Genomic DNA, 25905 nt, shown 5'->3' with positions numbered 1-25905 from the left:
CAACCTATAAAATTATTTGGAAACATTGAAGGGTACCAATAATACATTCACAAGTTTGTTTAGCTTGTAGCCTAGGACCAAGAAAAGGCAAGCCCAACAAACGTGACTCATTAATGACGTAAGCGGGTTTCCCTCGGCAGTGATAGGCATCCGTTTCTTCAACCTCACATTTGAAGACCCTCTTGAGGTTGCTTAGGACCAAGGCAGAAATTTGTGCATCAGCAGTTAACCAACTTAAGGACTATTGTGTACAGATCGATATGTGAATAGGCTATTGGCAAGCTTTTTACAGCATAATCATCATTTGATTTTAGAGCAAATTCCAGCGAGTCAAAGACCTTGGCCTAGAAAGTGATACACCTTGCAACTTCTGCAAAAGACAAAAATGTCAGGTATGCATCAAATATATAGGATTAATGGATACATTAATTTAATGAAATAGCATTTATAATACCACAAAAACATTTCATGAATGCACATGCATTTTGACATTATTGATAATTGCTCCAGACCTCCTCCAATACTTTGATAGGTAAATGACCCTAAACTTGTATGTCAAACCAATGATAAAAAAAAATAAAATAACCTAAATGTTAAACCTCCATGTATAAAAACCATCCATGTTAGCTTCGTTTATGCACATGCAAACTGCAAGTCTTGATCAAAAATATTGGTTCATTCGAATTCACACCTGCAATTAGCTATTTAGTGATCATGCATGCCACATGTGTTTATAGATATAAATACATATATGTAAAAAGAACAGTTATTTTATTAAAAAAACAAACTGGGAATCATTTCAGTATAATGTAACTGACAACAAAGTTAACATTATGATTAAGCAATGCAGTTTCAGAAAATTTATATTTACTCCTCAAAAGCCATAAATTTTAAATAGACCGGCAGGTCTTTTCTCAATTTCTTCATGCTAATTTCTCAGCATCATTATTAATAATTGTATACAATGCTAAATGGTAAGTTTGTTTTTCCTGTTGATGTATTCATTCTATGTTAAGTAAACCAAATTAAAGGGGATATCATTTTATCAAAATTACCTGACTTTGAATATTACTGGTATACGAACATGACGAACCTGTTTATTCTTTCATTGGTGACCTGTCTCACAGCAAAATAGTGCATCTGCCAATTTAATTAAAGGTTTAACCCCTCTCCATCCTATTCATTTGCTATTCACCCCAACCACTTTGCTGCAATTAGATTTTTTGTTTTAGTCAAGTACATGTATATGTGTATAAATATTATGATATAATGTTACTTTTCCTAAAAGGAATCAAACATTTGCCACTGGTTATAAAATTGTATGAGTAGGTAAGTGCAAATTCAAAACATTATCTGATTATGTATTGCAATTAATAAAAATGCAATGTTGAATATTAGAGGTGAAGTTGTAGTTAATTCAAAATTTTGCCCCAATTGCAATATGTTTTAAAAAACCAAACTGTTCAACTGGTCAGAAATTTTAACCAACCTATATATATATATATATATCAATTTTACATCTAAAAAAATGGGTTTCATCACAGCATACTGAGAATAGAACAGACATCTCATTTTAGTTAAGGCTAATGAAAGTATATATGTTCTTGCCTTTGGTTTAATGCAGAGGGCATGAAGTGCTAAGTGGTTATTGTTAAATTGTTTAAATTTAGAGTCATTTGAAAGGTGAGAGGTAGTCATATTGAAAATACTTACAAAAGTTTCTGAATTTAGGTGTAAGAATTATAATTATACCTTACAGTTCAAAGTTTTCTATACATACATGTACAGGTATGATGTTTTTGGTCTGTCTGTCTGGTTGTCCTTTTCTTGTCATTGCAACTGCTCTTAAACCACACAACAGAATTTCATGAACTTTGTACATTGTAGATGATAAGGACATACAATGTAGATGTGCATTATAGGCATGAAATTATGATTCACTTTTTGGTCTAAGAGTTGTAATGTGCTCCTTTGAACTTAGAATTTGCTTAAATACTCTTCTGCAACATTTTGACATTTTAACTCTCTGAATCCCCACAACAGAATTCCAGAAGCTTTAATTTTGTAGATAATTATAATTGCTAGGACATAATGTGTATATATGTATGTACATATAATGCAAAAGAAATTATTATTCTCAATTTTTTCTTGGAGTTATGGCTCTAACCATTTAGAATGCCAAAATAGGGGCCACAAACTATACTTTTCTAATGCTTTTATTTGTATACATTGCTTATGTTTTGTCTGATTTGAACTCTTTAATTTGACATTCTGAATCTAATCATTTATCTAGGATTTGGATTTAAGGATCCTGTTTTTAAATTCAAAGGGTCTTTAAATAAATTTTAATTTCATAAAAAAATGGTTTATTTAAAATTTGGATTCTATGATACATGTACATTTTGTACATATGCATGTATGCTGAATCTACACTTAAATACTGTATATTCAAATTTGGGCCTAGTTTTCAAATTGGTCAAAATTTATAAATTAGGTTGAACGTGTCCAAAATTAAATTTAGTTTGATTGTGACTAAAATTGAATTCAAGGGTTCATGTATATCATATATATTTGATATGCTGAATATAAACATGTAGAAAGATATTTGGATTTTAGTCCAGTTTATTCCAGTTTTAAATTAAAGTTGCTCTAAATAAGGGTCCAAAATTAAATTTTGTTTGATTTCAACAAATAAAGGCAACAGTAGTATACCGCTGTTTTCCTTTTTTCACTAAGGGGAGGTGGGTGTTTTAAAAAAATCACTTGCAACCGGGTGGTTTTTTTTTAAATGTCCACCCGTTTTTTTTTTAATTTACTGTGGGTGCACGTGGGGGTCACAAAAATAAAGATTAGTATAATATTCACATTTAATGGAGTTGAACAAACATAGACGTAGTCATATTAATTGTCAAATATTCTTTGAATTGATTTTTTTCAACAATTTATCTCTTTTCTCTCTTCTTTCATTTACAATTTTATGTCCTGTTTCTTGCTTTTGTGGCGTATTTTTGGCCCATAGAACAGTAGTATCCTTCCTCTGTGAGTATAAGCCATTTGAAGTCTTGCTCATATTTGTCTTCACTTGCGTGTCTTTTCCGTTGTTTGGTTGATTTTTGTTCAATTTCCACAACTTCAACATTACTATCAATTTTATTTAACTTATTTGGTCTAGTATTTTCTTTATCATCATCGTCGTCTGCCTTTCTTGTACCCCGATTGATAAATGAAAACATTGAAATTTGACGATTGGACGCCATCTTTGTCAATGAAAACAAATCAGCGAGGCGCGATTAGTATTCAAATTTTAACGGTACGGAACCAAAAAAAATCCGAAATTTGAAAAAAAAGCCGACCACCTCCTAAAATCGAAAGGTGATCGGCACACCCGGCTTAAATACTGAATGGAAAACACTGAATCATGGACAAAAAACAAAATCGGGGTAACAAACTAAAACCGAGGGAAACGCATCAAATAAGAGACCAACGACACAACATTAAAATGTGTCAAACACAGAAATGGACTAAGCATTAGACAAAATCCTATGAGAATAACAAATATAACATCAAAACCAAATACATGAATTAATTTGGGATAGATAAGTATTGTGACATGTCTTATAGTTATGTGAATTCATTCTCAAAAATAAGAGAAAACAAACGACACAACGGAAACACAACGTTAAAATGTAACACACACAGAACCGAACTATAATATAGCAATGGCCATATTCCTGACTTGGTATAGAACATTTTTAAAGGAAAAAATGGTGGGTTGAACCTGCTTTTGTGGCATGCCAAATCTCCCTCTTTTATGGCCATGTGAAATATAACATTAAAATGACAACACAACATTACAGGTCTACAATATAAAAAAATAGGAGAACACAGTTGACAAAGAAACACACGAATAATAGCTAACAAAAGGCAACAAGTTTAAAATTTTAATACGCCAGAAGTGCATTTTGTCCACACAAGACTTACTAGCTAGTGACGCCCAGATACAAAAGTTTGAAAGCCGAAACAAGTACAAAGTTGAACAGCATCAGGGACTAAAAGTTCAAAAAAAGTTGTCCCAAAAACAGCCAGGGTTTTCTGTTAGGTACCAGAACATCCCTATTATTTAAAATAATTTATACTTTTGCAAACAGTAAATTTTTTAAAATGACTACACAAAAGATATACATGATAAAACTGAAGTATTAACTAATTACAGGAAACAACCGAAATACATTACATAACCCGACAAAATGCACAAAAAATAGACACATCAGAATAAGTGAAAACCTCAACGCCAAGTGACGTCATATTTGAAATTGTAAAAAATGACAAAAAAATGACGTCACATTTGAATTTGTAAAACAGATCATCAAAAAATGAAAAATGACGTCACATTTGAATGAATAAGATAGAATTAGGATTGATTTAAGATTATATTTTAACTAAATACTGATATTACAACAATAAAATGACAGTGTTTCTACATATAATATGCTGAATCTAACTGTGCATATAGATATTGGGTTTCTGATCCCATTATCAAATTGGTCCATAGTGAGGTCCAAGGGTCCAAAATTAAACTTTGTTTTAATTCAAAAAAAATTTAAGTTTCCTTTGCATATATAAATTAATACTTGAACTTGTATAAAAAGACGACATTCTATATATATATATTATATATACATGTATATATGTATAAAACTTGTTCATTTTCTATGCTGTTGTTTTTCTCTGTTCCAATTTTATGCATATGGTGTATAAAAGTTTCTTTTTTAAGTTTGATTTTTAAGGCACAACTGATTGGTTATCCTAAAGGCGCAAAATGGGGAATGGATAAAATATTCCACCAACAAATATAAACTATACAAGATTTTGTTTTATATAATAAAAAGGCTATTTATTATCTTTATTATAGTCCTTTGATTTCCATTGTTTACAAAATGTATTTTTTAAGGTTTCTGTCACAAAAAGTTATATTAGGACAGACTAAAAAATTAGTAAAGCAATGCATCGTATTTGAAGACCACTTTTCATGTACATTAGTCTAGCTTTAAAGTAAAAACATGTAACCGTACCACTTGGAGATAATACATGTCTCAAATCATGATAAATGCAAGAACAACAACTTGATATGGTAAAGGAAATTTATATTCATGTTACAGCAGAATGCATTGAGTGTGTAGGTTAAGGTAGAATCTTTGGTAAGCTTGTTTGCTAGCTGAACGGTGAAGTCATCATTATGTTGGATATACTAGTACTACCCTCCTGAAGAAGTAGCCTAGTTCTACAGACAGATATATTGGTTATCTGTTGGACTAGTCTACTCTTAAAGGAGGGTAGTTAATACCTGTAGTTGACATGTATGACTTCACAGTTCAGCTAACAAGCAAACTAACCAAAGATATTACCTTTACCTACACACTCAATAAGTTCTGAATTCTGCCAAATTTATGTAAGAACCATATATTTGTGTAATTATCTACTAGTCTTACAGCCAGCTGATCCTTGAAATTTCACAGAATGATTGCAATATATTGAAGTTGTGCACCTGCTTTTATTGCATTTGTTATAGGATTTTTTACTTTTATTATGAACTGCCTTTGAAAATTATCACAATACTAACTGGACATATCCTATAAAAATATATTCGGTCCTGTCAATTTTTAACCTCATTTTTCTACAACAATATGGGTTATTGATTTGGGGATGTACGACGGGCGGCAGCCAAATGTTGTCCTACATTTTCTCAAGAACCGTTCATCCAAAGCTTTTCAAATTTAAATATGTTGTTACTAACAACAAAATGAAGGTCAAGACCAATAATGATGATTTTGACTTCCACCGTTCAGGAGTTATGGTTCTTGAAAGATTGAAAAATGGCGTTTCCAGTCATGTCTGTGCATTTACTCATAAACCGTTCAACTAATGCTTATTACATGTATTAAATTTGAATATGTTGTTACTGATGTTAAAATGGAGGCCAAGTGTGATGTTCATGATGTTCACGATTTGCACTTTTACTGAGCAGGAGTTATTGTTCTTGAAAGATTAAAAAATTGAGTTACGGTTTTTGTCGAGCCTGCGCCTTTAGTTGCAGAAAGCTCTACATAGGGATAGTGATCCGACGGCGGCGGTGTTAGCTAACTTCGTAAAAGCTTTATATTGTAGAAGGTAGAAGACCTGGATGCTTCATACTTTGTATATGGAGGCCTCATGATACGAAGTTTCCGTCAGCCACATGTCCAATGTCCTTGACCTCATTTTCATGGTTCAGTGACTACTTAAAAAAAAGTTAAAATTTTTTGTAATGTTAAGTTTTCTCTTATTATAAGTAGTAGGATAACTATATTTGGTATGTGCGTACCTTGCAAGGTCCTTATGCCAGTTAGACAGTTTTCACTTGACCTCGACCTCATTTCATGAATCAGTGAACAAGGTTAAGTTTTGGTGGTCAAGTCCATATCTCAGTTACTATGAGCAATAGGTCTAGTATATTCGGTGTATGGAAGGACTTGCAGGTGTCATCTGACCTTGACCTCATTTTCATGGTTCAGTGGTTATAGTTAAGTTTTTGTGTTTTTGTCTGTTTTGCTTATACTGTATGCAATTGGTCTACTATATTTGGTGTATGGAATTATTGTAAGGTGTACATGTCTAGCTGGTAGATGTCATCTGACCTTGACCTCATTTTCATGGTTCAGTGGTCAAAGTTACGTTTTTGAGTTTTGGTCTATTTTTCTAATACAATAAGCAATAGGCCAACTATAGTTGGTGTATGTAAATAATTTATGATCATATGTCAGTCGCACAGATTTTATTTGACCTTGACTTCATTCTCACAGTTTATTGTTCATGATCAGTGTTAAGTTTTTGTGTTTTGGTCTGCTTTTCTTAAACTATAAGCTATAGGTCAACTATATTTGTTGTATGGAAGAATTGTTAGCTGTACATGTCTGCCTGGCATGGTTTATCATGTTTATCTGACCTTGACATCATTTTCATGGTTCATTGATCATGCAATGTTTGCTTTTCTTGGTTAATGTTAAGTTTATGTGACAGTTGTAATAAAGCTTTACATTTAGGACTATCAACATAAAATCAATGATTAGTAAAGAAGGCGAGACATTTCAGTGTGTGCACTCTTGTTGAAAGATTATCACAATTTAAATTCAGAGGTGTTTTAAGTTCAAATGTTGTGTCTATACTTGCTCAACTGTTCAGGGTTTGACCTCTGCACGAAAATGCGGTTTGCGGTCTCTCTGACAGCCTCTTGTTAATTCTGCAATACATTCCTTAGAAAAATTTGGTGAAGCTTCAATTAGGTCCTGTAAATGCTGAAACCCAATTTGTATAACTCTCATACTGCTATTCTACATTTGGGTTAGCCAATACGGATTGTTTGTAAGGATCATGCATGCATGTCCATCTTACATACATGTATGTCCATCCTACATACATGTTATTTGACCTTGACATCATTTTCCACACTCAGTAAGGTAAATGTAGAATTGTCAGCACCTATAGTGTATGCATGAAAGCTCAACAATATTTGGTGTGTTGATTTGTTTTAAGAGTCTGTCAAATTATATTGGAATGTGATCCAAATAAGGACCCTGCAGTTGTTCAGTGGTTTTCGTTGTTGTTTTGATTTATATATACCTATCTAGATGTTTTTTTTTTATATTAGACAGTTGGTGTTCCTGTTTGAATTGTTTTACACTAGTCCATTTTGGGCCCTTTATAACTTGCTATTCAGTGTGAACCAAGGCTCTGTGTTGAAGGCTATACTTTGACCTGTAATTGTCTACACTAGTCCATTTGGGGCCCTTTATAAATTGCTATTCAGTGTGAACCAATGCTCTATGTTGAAGGCTATACTTTGACCTGTAAATGTCTACACTAGTCCATTTTGGGCCCTTTATAACTTGCTATTCAGTGTGAGCCAAGGCTCTGTGTTGAAGGCTATACTTTGACCTGTAATTGTCTACACTAGTCCATTTTGGGCCCTTTATAACTTGCTATTCAGTGTGAGCCAAGGCTCTGTGTTGAAGGCTATACTTTGACCTGTAATTGTCTACACTAGTCCATTTGGGGCCCTTTATAACTTGCTATTCAGTGTGAACCAAGGCTCTGTGTTGAAGGCTATACTTTGACCTGTAATTGTCTACACTAGTCCATTTGGGGCCCTTTATAACTTGCTATTCAGAGTGAGCCAAGGCTCTGTGTTGAAGGCTATACTTTGACCTGTAATTGTCAACTTTTAAACATTGTGACTTTGATGTATAATTGTCTCCCTCGGGCTCTCCATTATACCACATCTTCTTATTTAGATTGACTTCATTTTCATGCTCTTGTCACGTATCAGAATTTAAATTTTGGAATTAGTGCTTCATTTCTAAAATGAAGTTGAAACGTTTGAAATGTGTTCATTCATATATTATCATACCATGTAAGCCTGACAAGTTTCATGTGACCCTGACCTATTTAAAAGAGTTAATTTCTGTTAATAGATATTTCTGCAGGCCAGACATTTCAGTGTGTCATATCTTTGAAGCCTTGGTATCAAACAAGTTAATCTGCATCATGCATGTGTAGAGTAAACCAACTAAATTCAAGGTATTAATGATTCCAACAAAAATATGAACTTTATATATGTTAAAAAATCCATTGTTTCCTTCCTCATAATGCTCATTGTGTAAACCATGTGTGGGAAGTGTGGGAGGATATATATTTAGTGTTATCCTGACATAATTGCCCAATTCTAATGCCTGCTAAAGAAAGTTAAAAAAAATGCTGTGAGCTGAACATGCTTTTGACAGTGAATGAGATGGTCCCCTGTTGAGTTTACTGTTGTGACATAACCTCTGCCCACATAATTCCTACTTGACTGTAACTGCTACCTACAAATTCTCATCATCTCTAGTATAACATGTCATGACTTGTTTAGATTTTGAGGGATGTATGAAATTTATCAATCAGGCAAAAATTTTCCATACTGTTCCAATGCAAATGATGAATATCTAAGAACATAATTCCTGTCTTTAAGTTTGTTTTTCAAGATTGATTGATTAATGTTTGCATTATGTACAGTGGCAATTATTTCATGCATGTTCAGGACAAGAATAGACTATCAAGAAAAATAAGAGGTACATGTAGGTCCTTCAAGAGGGGATTACCAGGATGATTAGCAGAGAATTTAGAATGCCACTGGAAAATGAAAGTATTCAATAGACAACAAAATTTAACCTTGCAACACCTCAAAATTGTTGCAACTATTCTCGGTGACAATGAATGTGCAGAGACTGGATCTCTCTATGAACAAGGCACCATATATCAACATTGTAACACCACATGGCTGATGAATTATACATCCCACACAGCCAAACAAATGCCCAACTTTGACCATTTTTGACAAGAGTTTTACTGTAGGTCAGAAAAAGACCAAGAAATAAATATATTGTATATACACAAAACCCCACGGGTAAAGAAAAAATAAAATTATTACACATCTCCTTTAATCCTCAAGATCAAGAAAGACACACAAAAAAAAGAGAGAAGAGGGGATATCATGTAGAACTACATGTATTGGTTACCTTAATGATCTTTTAGAAAATGGATTCAAAAATTCTAAGGAATCTTAGAATTTATACATTTTTTCAGGCTATATTTGTTATTTACATGTATTTCCATATTTTTATGACAATAAATTAATTAAGTTTAATGCAAAATTTACATGTATCTGAAGTTGAAGTCTTGTAGTTGAAAAACTCCTGTTCATTAATATATTACTCAAATGAAAATTTTCTAAGGAAATCAAATGTTTTAATTTATTAAAAAGTCCATCATTACTTTTATACAAATTTTATTGAAAATTTTGATAAATTCCCTCAGTTTTAAGACTTATAGATATAAATGGTTGGGAAATTTCCTTTTCGTAGTAATTCTAGCAATTATTCATGTATTGGATAAATTTAAGTTTTTTCCATTGTTTAAATTTATATACTTTTATTACTAAATATATAACAAATACATGTGCCTGAATAAATTTGTCAAAAACCAAATTGTAAATGGTTACAGAATATGCAGACCAGTATGATATATCAAAATATTGTTTGAGAAAAGAGTTAGATGTTGGATAGTAATATACAATGTATATATGTAATCAGCTTTGTGTGACATCTTTTCGAATGCCTTTTAATACTTGTTTGATGATAGATTATATATATAGTGTTCTGTAAATAGCTTAGTCACGACTTGACAAAAGGTAGAGCATGCTGTCAGGGTATTCCCTCATAACTATTCATGATTTGTCTTATCCAATCGGCTACAATCAGTTGATACTGAGTCACATTTGTATGAATGAATTACCTATGAACTGAATATTGACCTGTTTTTGTTCAGCCAATCAGAATTGATGATTCATGATTGTGTGAATCTTGGCAATATTTGCTAGTGATTTGTAGTAGTTTACTTGGAATTCTGAGAAAACAACAGGAAAACAAAATCCCTGGGGCTTGCTCATCTTCCAGATTTCTTATTTCATCTATTGTGCAAGAACTGCATCTGCAAGTGTATTATTCATTGTGAATTGTGTACCAGAAATTGACATAGCAGAGAAAGTGTTTTCAAAATGATGGCTAATCCCATTCAGGTGAATGTACCTGGTACTATGGGAGGGGTTCCGAGGGTTTCTCCTACGCAAGTGAACAACAAAGGTAAGAAAACAAATACTTAATTGAGGTCATGATTTATTAGTTCATATTGTTCAGTAATATATATATATATATATAAGTGTTAGTTAAATCTCATGTTACATGGATCTTGGAAAATTTCTTTTGTTGGGAGAATTTTCACCAATATGTCTAAATGGAATAAGTGGCATTCTTTTCAATATATTTAATGATGAGATGTGTGAAAAAAATAATTCTGGCTTGATATTTTAAAGGCCACAATTACTTATATTGTTCTTATAAACATAATATTATGCCATATTACATGTAATCTGAAATAAACAAGTATATATGTTCAACATTTGATTAAAGGTTAAAGCAATAGCTCCCTTATTTGTTTTTAAAGTACTATATATATAATTTGTTCGATTGTAACTTGAGAGGATGGTGGCTCAGTATATTTTTGTCCTGGCCTATAGTATGGATTTGTACATTTTTTACAACAATCCAATGTTTTTTGGCTAATATTTTGTGAAAATTTGTTTTATGATTCCATATTTAATTTAAAGCATGCATATTCCCAGATAACTGCTCAAAAATGCCAGTTTGGATGTCTTGTAAAATGAAACCTATCTCAAATCAGTCATATATATGCTCCAATGGAAATTAAAGAATAAGTATACTATAGGATGTTATATTATATGGGCATTGGTTGGATTGTACCAGTTTGCATCTCCTTCAATTGTCAAGACATCATAGAGAGGAAGATTGCAATTGGACGTGCTTGCATTCTATACAACAGAACAATGCTAAAATAATTGAGGAAAGACGGAGAAAAAGACTAAGTGTTGTCTCTCTCTGCATTGCAGCTGATGTTCTGCATTATGTGTTAAATTGCATATGTACTGCATTATATCTATCTCTGCATTTTGAAGTTGGTTTGATTTAGTTCAATTAAAGGTTGCTTTTTATAGAGACATAAAGAGGTTTTTTTCCATAACTTTTAAATTTAGGAATTTCTAGGGTCAAGCCTATTGGCTAGGATATATTTCTGTGCACATTACTAGTGGTTGATTCTGTTCTTCCTTATAGATCAAATTTTTATTTCCAGGTGATGTTTTAGCAATTTTTATTGTAATTTTGAATTTCCCTGACTTTATTATTATAGTATGAAACTAATATGCAAGTACCTGTATATCAACTGTTCTTGGTATTGGAGAAGTGCCATTTTATCTAGGAAGAAGTTTACATTCATATACCTTGTAATTTTCAGAAATCATTTAAGTTCAAGGAAACCAGTAGTAAATTAAGAACCAAATGGGTCAGGGTTTTTTTGGGGTCTGATACAAAATTCTGGACAAAGACTTCAGTATACAGATAGATGCAATAATTTTCCAAAGTTCTAGAATGTAAACAAATATCAAAATAACCTTTTCAATTTGATGGATTTCCAGTGTAATGAGTCCCCTGCAAAGTTTAAGCCCACCGGTTGGTCTTTTTTTATAAGTACAATATACACTTGATCTTTGAACCGGGAAAATGGAGGGGAATTTAAGAAAGAAAGTCTTTTTAACATGCTTATGTAGCCATAATAATAGGTACAAGGATCAATTCATGTTTTTAAGTACAGGAAATCTTAACAACAGGAAAACAAGTTGTTTGTTTGTTAGTGGAAGTCTTTACTAACGTAAATGACACACAACAGAAGAGTTCACTAACTAATCAGTATTTGACCTAGATTTCGGATCCTGGTACTTACCAATACTGAATGACTAGGTCAATTATAATAAAAGGTAGATAATATAACCTGAGATTTGATCATTTCTAAAAATAGCCTCTGTCATGTTGTGATATAATTGCTGCTGTAGGGATGACCAGTAAATTGGAAAATCAAGGTCTTGTAGATGTGTCATCACATGTGATTCATTATGCACCTAGGAATCTGTAGAAAGTTGGTTACTTAATAACATAACACTGGATGTTTGATTGTCCTTGGATTGTATTTGTGTTGATGATGAATGCAGTTTAAAATATATTGTTGCTTAATACATAAATATGATAATTGGTCACAATAATAATCTGCTAAGAAAATCAATTTTTGTTTTTATTTTATTTTATTTTTGAAGCAAATAAAGAAAGTTAAAAATAAAAATGATTACTTACAAATCACTCAATATAGATATAGGAAGAAATTATTGTTAATTAGGAAGCCAAACAACAACACAACAAAACAAAAAAACAGATATTTAAAGGTCACCATACAAGGTATTATCAGTGCATTGAGTACATTCCACTTCATATATAAACCTAACAAATACACTGTCAAAGGAGTGCATTGTCATTGTTTACAAAAACCTCATTTACAGATGTCTTAATAACATTTAACAAACATTTAAAAAGTTGACCATCATTAAGAACATGTTTAAGAGGAGGAAAGAGTATAGATAGATAATTCAATTTATTTTAACATGGACAGTGCAATGACTGTGTATAGCCAGTCAAGGTTGTTAAAAAATCTCATTATCATCAATTCATTTTTGATAATTTAGGATGTCCGAAGGATGTTTAGTTGTACATACTACAATACTCCTACACATAACTTAATATGTATTGACTTATATTATATATATCAAAATTGTGTGACCACAATTATTTTTAAATAATACGTACCACAACTCTGAAAATGAGAGGAAAAGTTTAAATTTACAAATTATTTTCTGTGAAATTTATCATGCAAAAGGAAATACAGATCTTTAACTCACCACTATAACCTTATTGATGAGATTATGAGTTATATTATAAACTAATAATCTTTGCATATTATACAGGCAGGTTGTAAAAGGTCTGGAAACTAGTTTATTCACACTACATTCTCCATCATATTTATGTATTAAGCAACAATATATTTTAAACTGCCTGTAACTCTTCATGTACCGATATGTTGTTGAAAATGTAAATTCACTAGTAGAAAACAGGGTGAAATAATTTCATTGATTGTAAATCTAACATGTATCATTCCAAGTTTTTTGGAAGCATAAAGCATAATTTTATATTATTTTCTTTTTCAGCCAGAGGTGGAAGGAAACTAAGGGTGCCACCTGGACTAAAAATCCATAGTCCAAACTTGGAGCCTCCCAAAAGTCCAGTGTAAGTTTTAACATAGTTTATAAATACCACAAAATCACTCCAGACACAGTTTTAAAAAGGATTATCCTTCTGTGAAAACACCCACAGTTCTAGTTTATACATAGGTATTTTTCTTTTGCACTATTAAATCTTAAATATCGTGTTATCAAAAACTCTTTTTATTTTGATTTTAAGCTTGGTATGAGCTTTGCTCATTGTTGAAGGCTGTATATTTGATGTACCTATAGTTGTTAATTTCTGTGTCATTTTGTCTCTTGTTGAGAGTTTTCTCATTGGCAATTATACCACATCTTCTTTTTATATCGGTGTCAATATTTCCTTCAGAATGTATCATAACATAAGAATGGGAAATGTTTATTTCTCTCTACCTTAAGAGGAAATGTACGTAAAGGAAACGGAACATTTCCTTTGTCACATCAAAACATGCAATGTATAACAGTAATTCGCAAATCCTTAAGAAAATGTTTGTATATTTTTATGTTAGAATTTATGTCAAATGTTATACAAGGTTGGCATGACATTGTTAAAGAATGATATATGTGGTTAGTTATAGATTGAAGGTTACCTTGTCAGGAATAATAAGTTAAATTTAACCTGCATTTTTTTAATTTTTTTTTTTAATATTGACAGTTTATTGTCATTTTGATAAAAATTAAAAACTGAAAATTGACGTTAATGTTTAATTAAGAGTTAAAGGTCAGTGTTCTCCTTGAGACATTTTCACATCTGCATGCTATGTTATATTAACTGTAATTTTCCCCCAGAAAAGACTATAATTAAGGTTTCAACAAAATTTTTTTCCCAAATGCATAATTTCAAAAATTTGAAATTTCAAGAAGTTTACTAAAGAATTGTTGGTTTAAGTATCTCTGTGTTACAGTATGTACAAGAAGTCCTCAAAAAACTTCTTCAATTCTGAATGTTTAATCGTCAATAGATGTATAAAGAAGTGTTTACCATAAGTTAATGACACATATTTTATTTAACAGTTTGTAGAAAATATATGCTTAATTAATCAATATAATTTCACACAAATAACAATTTAGTCTATCATATTAAGAAAATATAAAATCCATTTGATGCATATGAGAGAGACAAAGTGCATGAATGCAGCTATGATGGAAGATAACAGCCAAACTCACTTGTGAAGAGTCTACTTAGTACATGTTTTTTTGAAATATTCTTCTGAAAAAGGCAGATGAAAAATTATCTTAATTCTGTAAAAGCATGTTTTATTTCTTTCATAGATTTTGCACATGTTTGATATTTCTTCCATAGATTTTGCACATGTTTAATATTGATTATTTTTTATGAATACATGTTTGTAACAGGAATTTGTTAGTGTCTGTCTGCTTTGGTCTCTTTACTTGTCTTGTGATTTCTTGCTGTTGTTGACTGTGTGATATTTCCTTGATACCAATAAATAATGTGGTATAATTGCCAATAAGATAACTCATCCAACAAATGATATTAATTTCAAAAACTTATAATAGGTCACTGTATACGTGCAGTGAAAAAAAAGTTTATTTACCAGGTCTGCAACCTTTGATTTTGAAGATTATATAAAAGTTGAAATACGAAGAAGCATTTATCTGACTTTTTCTACCTATGTTGCCTTTTATGGATTAGTAGATACAATGTTAAAGCCTTATCCATGTTTGGTATTGCACAGATAATTAAAACACCTTATAACCATTTATGGTATTTTAAAGGATCACTTTTGATACCTGACTTGTAATGGTATTTGCTCAATTGACTATTTGACACGATTTCACAAGAGATAAATAAAATGTGAAGTAGTTTACAGAGCTTGATAGTATATACCAGAGTAATTAATGGTTTAACAATTACTATGTGTGGGAGACTAATTGTTATCTAGTCAAGGGTTTACCACCTACACTGAGCTGTCCCATCAATTTATACCACTTTTAAAGATTAAGCATGTTTTTGTGAAAGGTCACCGAATTAATGGCCAATTATACATATATATATATATATTAAATGTTTAATCTTGCACAAGGAAGAAAATAAATGAAATAGTCAAAGAAACTGCTGATTCTGTAAATCTGTTTTAAATGACTACTGTAAAGTCTTTTATTGCTCTGAAATTTAAAGACCATATAAAACTTACAAAAACAATTGAAGGTGTGACTGGAGCATAATAATTGGTCTTCATTTACTTAACTCTTCTTAAGGGTCAGGGTTCAGTTTGGGCTTATGGTTAGGTTAGGATTATGTCTAAGGAGTTGGTCCTTTATGGTTTTGGTGCAAGAAGGTAAATGAAGGCTGGAATAATTTTTGTTCAACATATTGACTGTTCTCATATATAAAACAGGGAAAATTTATTAAAATACATTAACTTTATTAAAGGTTGAGCTTACTTGCTAATTTCAATGTCTTTATTGTATATACTACTAATTTCTGAAATATTAAACAAAAAAATCAAAGTGCATGTTCTATAAACTCTAAGTGAAGTAGTCTTTCATCTGCTTTTTAAATGAATTTAATAATTGTGTAACCTTGAGTATATTTGTCTGGATGTGGTTGCATACTTGTTTGTTTTCAGATCATTTTATTTTAACAACTGAATATTAGTGACTTCCCCCATCTGTTGACAATCACAGGTCAACAATGCATGTCCTTGTCAATTATTAAATAGTTTGATAAATATTGATTTGCTTCACTTTCCAGACATTAGTATTGGTTAGGATAAAAAGTATGTTAAGTCTATAGTCGAGACACTTTAATTTTTACCTTGTAAATTTGAAAAGGTAATGTAAAGGAAAATATTTTCAGGTCATCAAAATCACTTGACAAATTATTTGCACCAGAAGCTCTCAATAAGAATTTTGAAAATGCATAGAATTTTTAATAGCTTGTCATTTGAACATCAATAATTGACTTTTACATTTTCGCCCATTAAATCAGTTCAGATGACAGATGGTTTACTATAATAAAGAAACCAGTCTATGTCACCTGGTAACCTACTGAGGTAACCTACTGATCAAAAGCTAGGTCATCCACTTCCATATAATTACTCTAAAAGAAGAAATAAATCATGCATACTGTCTGGAGGTTGTGGCTGTTAGGATTGTTTGAATCCTGTGTTCTAATGCTGGTATGCATTAACAGAAAGGAAGGAAAAAAACATAATACAGACACATCATGTTACATTTTATGAATTGGGTCACAGTTAACATGGAAACCTAGACAGGTGATGTTTCTGCCCTACATTTAACATTCCAACAAAAAGCCTCATAAATGTTAGAATAAAGCATAAACACATCAAAGTACTTATCTGACCAAAAAGATACAAAAAAATTAGGTAAAACTGATAAATCTGGTGTTAAAAATTATTCAAGGGTTTCCACAATACTGTTAATTAAGCATTTGGACAGTTACCTTGTTAATTGTTGTGATAAATTAATACTATAGGAAAAAGATGATGCATTGATCATTTTATTGCAATATTGCAATGATAAAATTAGTTCATACAAAAACTATCTGAGGATAGTTATCTTTTGAGCAGGTGAAAACACATAATATATTCCATCTTTGAGCCCATATTGCCCTAACAGGAAAGATAAGCATGAGCACTTGACATTTTCAGCTAAAGTTAGGGGCCGAACCCAAAATTAAGAAGCCTGGCCTGTGTTTCAAGAAAAATCTGCTGACTTAATCCATGAACAACTCAGTATGGACTTACGACCGATCTGTAAGATTTTTTATGACACACGTGGCCTGGGCTACTAAACTGCTGCCAGTGGCGGATCCAGAACTTTTTGTAGGGGGGGGGGCACTCCAGTCATACTTCAATAAGCTAAAGGGGGGGGGGGCTCAAGTCACATTTCAGTGATTCCCTATATAAGCAACCAAGTTTTTGTTTTGAACGTTGCATAAGTCTTTTTATCATCCTGAGAATTCGGCATGTACTAGTTGCTGGCCTTTTTTTCCTGGTAAACCATTGTTATTCATGTTATAAGTATTAATAGATAGAAGTATGAATCACATATACCACAATAAATTAGTCTTATAAAATAATTTGGTTTTGATGACTGACTGATTAAGAGAGAAATGTATGAATTTTCTTGGAATGATACACTGATGATACAATTATGACACCACATGTCTTATAATTACTCACTGGCAGCATGGCCATGCTTCATTCATATATATATATATACAACTGTATATAACAAGTACTTAATTATTCAATGATTATGTAGGAATGTAACGCTTTAGAACAACTGCTCTTTATTCTTAATCAGTGCATGCACTAGTTTGTTTTGTAAAGTGCATGTTTTGCAAGATGCATACTTTAGCCCTTTAAGTGCAAGGAAAATAATGCATTAATTCACGCCTTAATCAAATTTTGATAGTAAAAATTAAATGGTTAAATTGAAATGGCTTTAAAATGTAAATTATGCAAAATATTTAAAGTCAATGAACCATATGACCAAAGGGGTGGGTTATATAATCTCAATTCCAATAGAGATAGATGTTATAGAACTGCATGCCAAGTACCAATGACCTATCATTAGTGCCTTTAAACTTAACATACACATTACATGTAAATTAGAAAAAAGTTTGAAGAGCATAACTAGAGGGGGTGGCCCTTTTAAACTTACCAACACACAATCTTGTCATGTAAATAAATAAAAAGATTCAATGTCAATACACCATAACTGGAGGGACAAAAAAAAAATGGAATTGAGATCTGCTAATGCTAATACTGCTGCATACCAAATATCATTGATCTACCACTAGCGGTTCCCCTTGAACTGAACTAATCACAAACTAGTTCATTGTTTATGTTGATACTTCAGCTGAAAACAGCACTCCTATGTCAGGCTTTTCTATCTTCATCTTGGTCAGAGTGAGGTATATTGATGTCTTCTTGCAGACTGTTAAATGTTAATAATCTGTCTGAATGTGTGGTTCTAGATCAAAGCAAGTTTAGTGTTCTTATCATATTGACATGTTATTATCTTGAATTTGCTCATACTGGTCCAGAGTCTGCAGCCTGTAATTCAGGGGTTGTCATTGGTTACTGTATTCCATATTAGGTTTTCATTTATTGTTTTTTAGAAAAATCAGGTTTCACTTTTGAATTGTATGAAATTTTGTCATGCTGACTTTTTATATCTTTATACACAATATGTTTTGCTCATTGTTTAAGGTAATATTGTGACATTTATTTGTTTACATTCTTTACTTTTGGATAGTTGTCTCAATGGCAATTGTTCCTATCTCATTATTATATGCAAGAATGGATATTTTCTGCTTTGAGTTTGAAAACAACAATTGGAGGGAGAATAATTATGTTATTGGAGTAGATTCTGTGTGAAAAAAAGATTTAATAGAAAACTTTAGATTGAAAACAAACAAAAAACTACTTCTTTTTTAAGCTCTAAATGACTTATGGAATCTAAAGCTAAATATAGATGGTTTATAGTTTTGTAAACATAAATTACAGCATTAAATTGTTTTATTATATGTCACATTTTTATGCTGTGTTGTAGGAGTTTGAATGTTTTATTAATGACATGATAAGTACCTGGTATTATGTTTTTCATTGAATGTTACATGGCAAATTAGCCAATGAAAACAGTGAGGATCTGGAGTAAGATAGCAATTTTAACTTGTTTTTCATTTTCATTGCAGGCCTCCAAGAAATTTGGACTCCAAAGCTACTATTAAGATCAATGATAAACAGTTTGAGATTGAGGCCAGTGACCTTCAGCTTATCCAAAATCTTGGTCGGGGTGCATTTGGTATTGTAGATAAAATGATGCACAGACCAAGTGGGGCTATTGTTGCAGTAAAGGTATAAATAGTCAAAATTCTTTTTTTAACTAATAATTTTAAATATGTTAGAGTTGATTCTGTTCTATGCACATTGATTGTTTGCAGTCCGTGTGAGCCAAGGCTCCATGTTGAAGACTATACTTTGACCTATAATGATTTACTTTTACTAATTGTGACTCGGATTTAGAGCACTGTTTTCTCATTGTCACTCATGAGTACCACATCTTCTTATATCTTTGTACGATAGATCTTTGAAGAAGAAAATTGAAAATCATTTGTTTTTTTCTGAATAATTATACTTTTATTTCACCAGAATGTTCATATTATAATAGTATACACAGTTGAATACCGCATACATTTTAAACAAATATGTGGCCTACATAATAGATATTATACCTTATAAAGACTGAAAGTATTTGAAGTGCACTGAAAAAAACCTAATTGATTGTGGACTTTGAACAGAAAGATCTATTTACGAACGAAATTATGTGACATTCTGGAGTAGATAAAAGTATAAAACATGTATGCAGTAACATATTTAATTATAATACATTGCTATTTACACTTAATCAACTTTTTATCTAAATCTGTGACAAAATTACCATAAGTTAACACATATATATATACTATTATAAGATTGATATTGAATAATTTAAAAACAATACTGTAAATTCAGAAAGTATTGCGATGTTTTTATTATTGCCAAAAATGTAACAGGGTTTATAATCACAATAATTCAAACTCGCATTTTGAATTATTTATAATTATATGAACTGAACAGGGTTTTCCACAATATCGCAAAAATTAAAAACGCATTTTAGTCAAAAATGACAAAATAGCAATAATAAATGCACGCAATGATTTCTGAATTTGCAGTAACACAAATCCTCATGGTCTGAAATGAACACACATTTGGTTGATACCAACATCAATCAAAACAAAAAACTGTAATACTTTATTATACATATGTGTTTTGGTGTAAAAGCATTTATCATACATTTATTCATGTTAAAATTACAATGTAATCAACTATAAACAAGGAGTTTTTCTGCCTTTTTTCAGAGAATCACTGTAACAGTTAATAATGAGGAACAGAAACGTTTATTAATGGATTTAGATGTATCCATGAGGAGTGGCTCATGTCCGTATACAGTACAGTTTTACGGTGCTTTGTTTAGAGAGGTAAAGCATCATCAATTATATTCATTTAATTGTTTTTTCGGTTTTCAGAAAAACTAAGTGTTGTATGAGGGGCTGGGCAATCAGTTTCATAGGGAAACAAATAAAAAGATTGTTAATGGGATCACAAAAGATGAAAAAAAGAAAAATTCATATTAGATTTGGAACCATAATAAGAAGTTTATTTAATTTGTCTGTACCAAAATATTGAAGGCTGCAATCATTTGTAAATTTGTATTTATATGATTTGTCAATTGTAAAGAATTGTAAAAATTTGAAAATGCATACCAAAATAGAACTCTTACATGCTAAATACTTTGGTTAATATTAATACAAGTTATTGTGGTAAATAATAAACAGAGTTAAAAGATAGAAGATGAACTTGCAAATTTATGTTAAGCCTTAAGCAATGGAATAGAATTTCCTTCTTTCATTGCATGCATTTAGTGGATACTTAAAAGGTGCTAGCTAATATGATTACAGGGTGATGTTTGGATATGTATGGAGGTTATGGACACATCATTAGATAAATTCTATAAAAAGATTTATGAAGATGGTCAGCATATACCAGAGACTGTTTTAGCAATTATCACTTTTTCTGTAAGTATTTTTAACCGGATTTTTGTGACAAAAATGTCGGTTATTCATTTGGGGATGTACGGCGGGCGGGCGGGCGGGCGGCAATCAAATGTTGTCCGTGCATTAACTCGAACCGTTCAACCAAAGCTTTTAAAATTTTAATATGTTGTTACTGACAACTATATGAAGGTCAAGTTCAATAATGGCGATTTTGACTTTTACCGTTCAGGAGTTATGGTTCTTGAAAGATTGAAAAATGGAGTTTCCAGTCGTGTCCGTGCATTTACGCATGAACTGTTCTACCTAAGCTTCCCAAATTTTAATATGTTGTTACTGATGACAAAATGGAGGTCAAGTTCAATAATGACGATTTTGACTTTTACCGTTCAGGAGTTGTGGTTCTTGAAAGATTGAAAAATGGTGTTTCCAGTCGTGTCCGTGCATTTTCTCATGAACCATTCAACCAAAGCTTTTGAAATTTTTATATGTTGTTACTGATGGCAAATTAGAGGTCAAGTTCAATAATGACGATTTTCACTTTCACCATTCATCAGTAATGGTTCTTGTGATATTGCCAGGACACAAATAAATATTAATAAATCCGGTTTGCTGTCGTTGTGACAGCCTCTTGTTTGAAGTGAATTATGATGAAAATTATTTTTGCAATTTTGTAATCAAGCGTGCCAGTACTTTGTGATTTTATTTTGTTATCTTTATTGGAATCTAGGTCTGAATTAAAAGTTGACTTGCATACTTCATGTATTAGGTTTAGGGTGCATTAACATCCTTCATGTAAAAATAAGACATTAGTGTGTAAGACATCAGGATTTATATTCTTGAATTTTATCTTTAATATTTTTATTTGGGTTAAAAAAAAGTAAACCTACAATATTTTGCTACAAAATGTATTTTACACAGACGTAAATGTGTGTAAAATATCTATTATCATCACCTTCCTATGTTTCACAGCACTTATCATTGTCAAAAATATTTCAGCCACAATCTACACCATTTGAGGTCTTATAAAAAACAACAGCCTCTGTTCAGCTGCTAATTTAGTGATTTGTTTGTTTTCTTGCAGGTTGTAAAGGCTTTACATTATTTGAAGACAGAATTGAAAGTGATGCATCGAGATGTCAAGCCATCTAATATATTAATAAACAAGGTAGCCCAAGTGAAAATCTGTGATTTTGGTATCTCTGGTCAGTTAGTCGATTCTGTTGCAAAGACTCAGGATGCTGGGTGTAAACCTTACATGGCAGTAAGTATTGTATAGAACACACATCATCAATTAGGACTATTTAACTCAAATGGATGTGATAGTGTAGAAAGATTAAGTAACATATTTGATATCTGCTATCTGGTCTTTTAGTCAGGGTGTTGTCTCTTTGACATATTCCCCATTTCCCTTCTCAATTTTATTTGATAGTACATTTGCATACATCAAATATAATCATAAATTACCAACAACTCTTGACCAATAATAAGACTAACTTCCTACACTCCATTCATTTTGATGGAATATACTGTTTACCCTTTGTCTAGTAACAGATTAAGATTGAAATAGAATCAGGAGAAAATTTACTATATAAAAATAAAAAGATGTGATATTATTGTCACTGAGACAACTCTCCACCTGACACCAAATGTTGTAGAAGATTAAGAACAAATGGTCATTATACAGCCTTCAACAATGAGCAAAACCCATACCACATTAGTAAGCGTTAAAAGGATTTGAAACAACAAATATAAAACAATTTAACTGAGAAAACAACCTGATTCATATACAAAACAATAAACCAATATGATATACAGCAACAAATGAGAAAAAAGATGATTTAAAAAGTCGATTTCAAGACAATTTTTCAAATTAGTATAGGCAGTGCTCTAAATATCATCATTTTGGTACTATGTGCAAAGGTACAAAAGATTGTACCCATAAAAGCTGCATTACTAGGTAAAACTCAAGCTCCTGATTGTAAATGCACATAAATTCATTACACCTGTATTTTGCCATTTAATTCAAAGAAAATTACGTTATGGCTGTACACAGGATTATATGACTCGTGTGTTCAGACAGGAACGAGTCTTGACATACCTTGTATACCGGACTGGCTACATTTTGTAAGAACTTATTGTTTATTATAAAAACTTTTGAACTTTTGATATGAATGTAGAAAAAAATAAAAATGATATGCTGTCTTTTTTTCAGCCTGAGAGAATTAATCCCAAAGAAGGACAAACAGGATATGATATCAAAGCAGATGTATGGAGTCTTGGAATTACTATGGTAAGGGAGATAATTCATTGTATTTTACAATCATGTTATGTGGATGAAAGAAAAATATTATTTTTACTGAATTGTAGAACACAAAGAAAAAGTTTATTCCTAAAATTTAATATTACACTTAGAGAGAACACAATATATAAGAACTACACAGCTACTTTTGCATAGGTACTATTTCTGTACTAAAAATATGTAGTACTGGAAATTTACTTTTAATATTTAGTACTATTTTGTTACTTTAAAATTATTTTAATATTTAGGTACTTGTATTTTACAGTACTTGATTTGTACTTAATATTTTGGTACATACATCATACAATATTCCATGTTTGAAAATCATAATTTTAAGAGATTTGAAATAGAAAAACTTTCAAAATGCAGAAAATGTCACGGTAGTAACCAAAAATATGTAGTACCTAAATTTCAAGTACAAATTAAGTACTGTAAAATACAGGTACCTAAATATTAAAATAATTTTAAAGTAACAAAATAGTACTGAATATTTAAAGTAAATTTCCAGTACTACAGATTTTTAGTACAGAAATAGTACCTATGCAAAAGTAGCTGTGTAGAATGAATTTATTTGCAATTTACAAAATGAATGAATTTCTGTTGGGTAAACAAAATTACAGAGCAAATGCTAAAAAAGTCACAAATGAATAGAGTGTTAGAAAATAATCATAGAAATACAAGGAGAAACTAGTTAAATATCCAATAGCATAAGAAAAAGACAAATGTCAACATATGACTTTCAACAATAAAAAGGTATCTTTATAATATTTTAACCTTTAAATTCATGTTTTAATGTATTTTTTCAGATTGAGTTAGCAACAGGAAGTTTTCCGTACAAGAAATGGAACACACCATTTGAACAACTGAAACAAGTGGTACAAGACCCCCCTCCCAAACTGCCGTCTGGACAGTTCTCATCAGAATTTGAAGATTTTATAACATGCTGGTAAGTGACTTGCTAACATTGAAGTTATTTGTAGCAAAGTTACAATATAGTAGCATTCAACGTAATGAATGCTATACAGATATTGAAACTGGAAAAAAATGCAAGGGTCGGGTAAATAAAGAATATAGATATCAAGAGTAGATGTGAAGTATAGTTTTATCATTTAACACCATATTATAAACAGGATTTTTGCAAGGAAATTGGACACAAGTGAACATATGAATCATTCAAGTGCTTTATTCTGAGCGAAACAGCTGTAGGTCCAACGAACCCATTTCAACAAAATCTAAACTTTTCTTTTTTATTTATTATTTTTGGCTTAAGCTCGACCTTCAAATAGGTTGTTCCTAAAGGATATTTGAATTATATACAATCATAAGATATATTCTTGAGATTTTACACTTGAAGTTCTAGACCTCTTCTCTGTGGGATAGATAAAAAGCATGCCATTCACTCCAAAATTGCTATTTTTATCTTGTTTAGGTTTCTTGTAGTTTGGATCAGGCTCAAACTGCAACTTAATCAAAGGATCATGCTAAATAGATGTAGGTTGAGGGAACATGCATTAATTTGAAATTAATATCAGAAAGCCAACCTCAGAGTATGGAGAGCCATTTGAGTCATAAAAGCATACTTTGACTAGAGGCTGTAATAATGAGAAAGAATCATAAAGGAAGATCCGCTGACTTGCCTTATTTCAGAGCATGTTTTAGGGTAGACTCATGAAGCTATATTTTAAATATGCAAATATAAGGACATTCAAAAAATGCATATAACAACTCAATTCATAATAAAAGTATTTACAACTAGATGATATGATATGATTTTTTTTTGTCTTTGCAGTTTACATAAAGATGTACAGCAAAGGGCCAATTATACTGAACTGTTAGAACACCCATTTGTTAAAAAGGGTGAAACCACAGACTTTGATATAACCAAATATGTAGAAGGAGTGTTTGAAAAATATGGGGATTTAAATGAACAACCGAGTTAATGAAAACTGTCTTTAGACTTTTGTGGCGTGTGCATGAAGCCTGGAGAAAGAGATGAATGGAAGGAAGAGAAAATATCATCACCATTAATTGTTTTTCATTCAGTGCTTTAAAAAATCTTTTCTACCTATTTTTATATATATTTTATGTATGCAATGAAAGATGACAAGTCTTCCTTTCTAAAATGGTATTTTGGTCGTTAAAAACACTTAATTTGTTTACTTCTATATAGTGAAGCATTCTTTCTGTGTTTATAAATATATTTATCCCAAACTTTTTTCAATTTTA

At 31.3% G+C, this 25905-nt stretch overlaps 1 protein-coding gene across 2 annotated transcripts; it reads left to right on the top strand.

The window, feature by feature from the left end:
* Positions 1-134: 134 nt before the first annotated feature.
* LOC143044750 (dual specificity mitogen-activated protein kinase kinase 6-like) lies at positions 135-25842 on the top strand. 2 transcript variants are annotated; one of them, XM_076216881.1, is made up of 9 exons: positions 135-392; positions 13736-13814; positions 19479-19641; positions 20685-20804; positions 21285-21401; positions 22462-22641; positions 23593-23670; positions 24486-24625; positions 25469-25759. In XM_076216881.1, exons 1-9 carry the CDS (start codon positions 386-388, stop codon positions 25617-25619), a joined length of 1035 nt encoding a protein of 344 aa, XP_076072996.1. In that variant the 5' UTR covers positions 135-385; the 3' UTR covers positions 25620-25759. The 2 variants fall into 2 exon arrangements, with proteins under 2 accessions (XP_076072996.1, XP_076072995.1); XM_076216880.1 differs by lacking the exon at positions 135-392 and adding an exon at positions 10411-10712 and having other exon boundaries at positions 25469-25842.
* The last annotated feature ends 63 nt before the right edge of the window (positions 25843-25905 follow it).

Source organism: Mytilus galloprovincialis, chromosome 9 (genome assembly GCF_965363235.1).
Source record: "Mytilus galloprovincialis chromosome 9, xbMytGall1.hap1.1, whole genome shotgun sequence".
Lineage (NCBI taxonomy): Eukaryota > Metazoa > Mollusca > Bivalvia > Mytilida > Mytilidae > Mytilus > Mytilus galloprovincialis.
This window is presented reverse-complemented; position numbering and strand designations above follow the sequence as displayed.

What these genes read in the sequence shown, in the direction of transcription:
- LOC143044750 (XM_076216880.1), top strand. Translation starts at nt 10,628, where the DNA reads ATGATGGCTAATCCCATTCAGGTGAATGTACCTGGTACTATGGGAGGG. An exon ending in GAGCCTCCCAAAAGTCCAGT is followed by an intron (nt 13,815 to 19,478) that starts GTAAGTTTTAAC and finishes TTTTCATTGCAG; the next exon opens with GCCTCCAAGAAATTTGGACT. An exon ending in GGGCTATTGTTGCAGTAAAG is followed by an intron (nt 19,642 to 20,684) that starts GTATAAATAGTC and finishes GCCTTTTTTCAG; the next exon opens with AGAATCACTGTAACAGTTAA.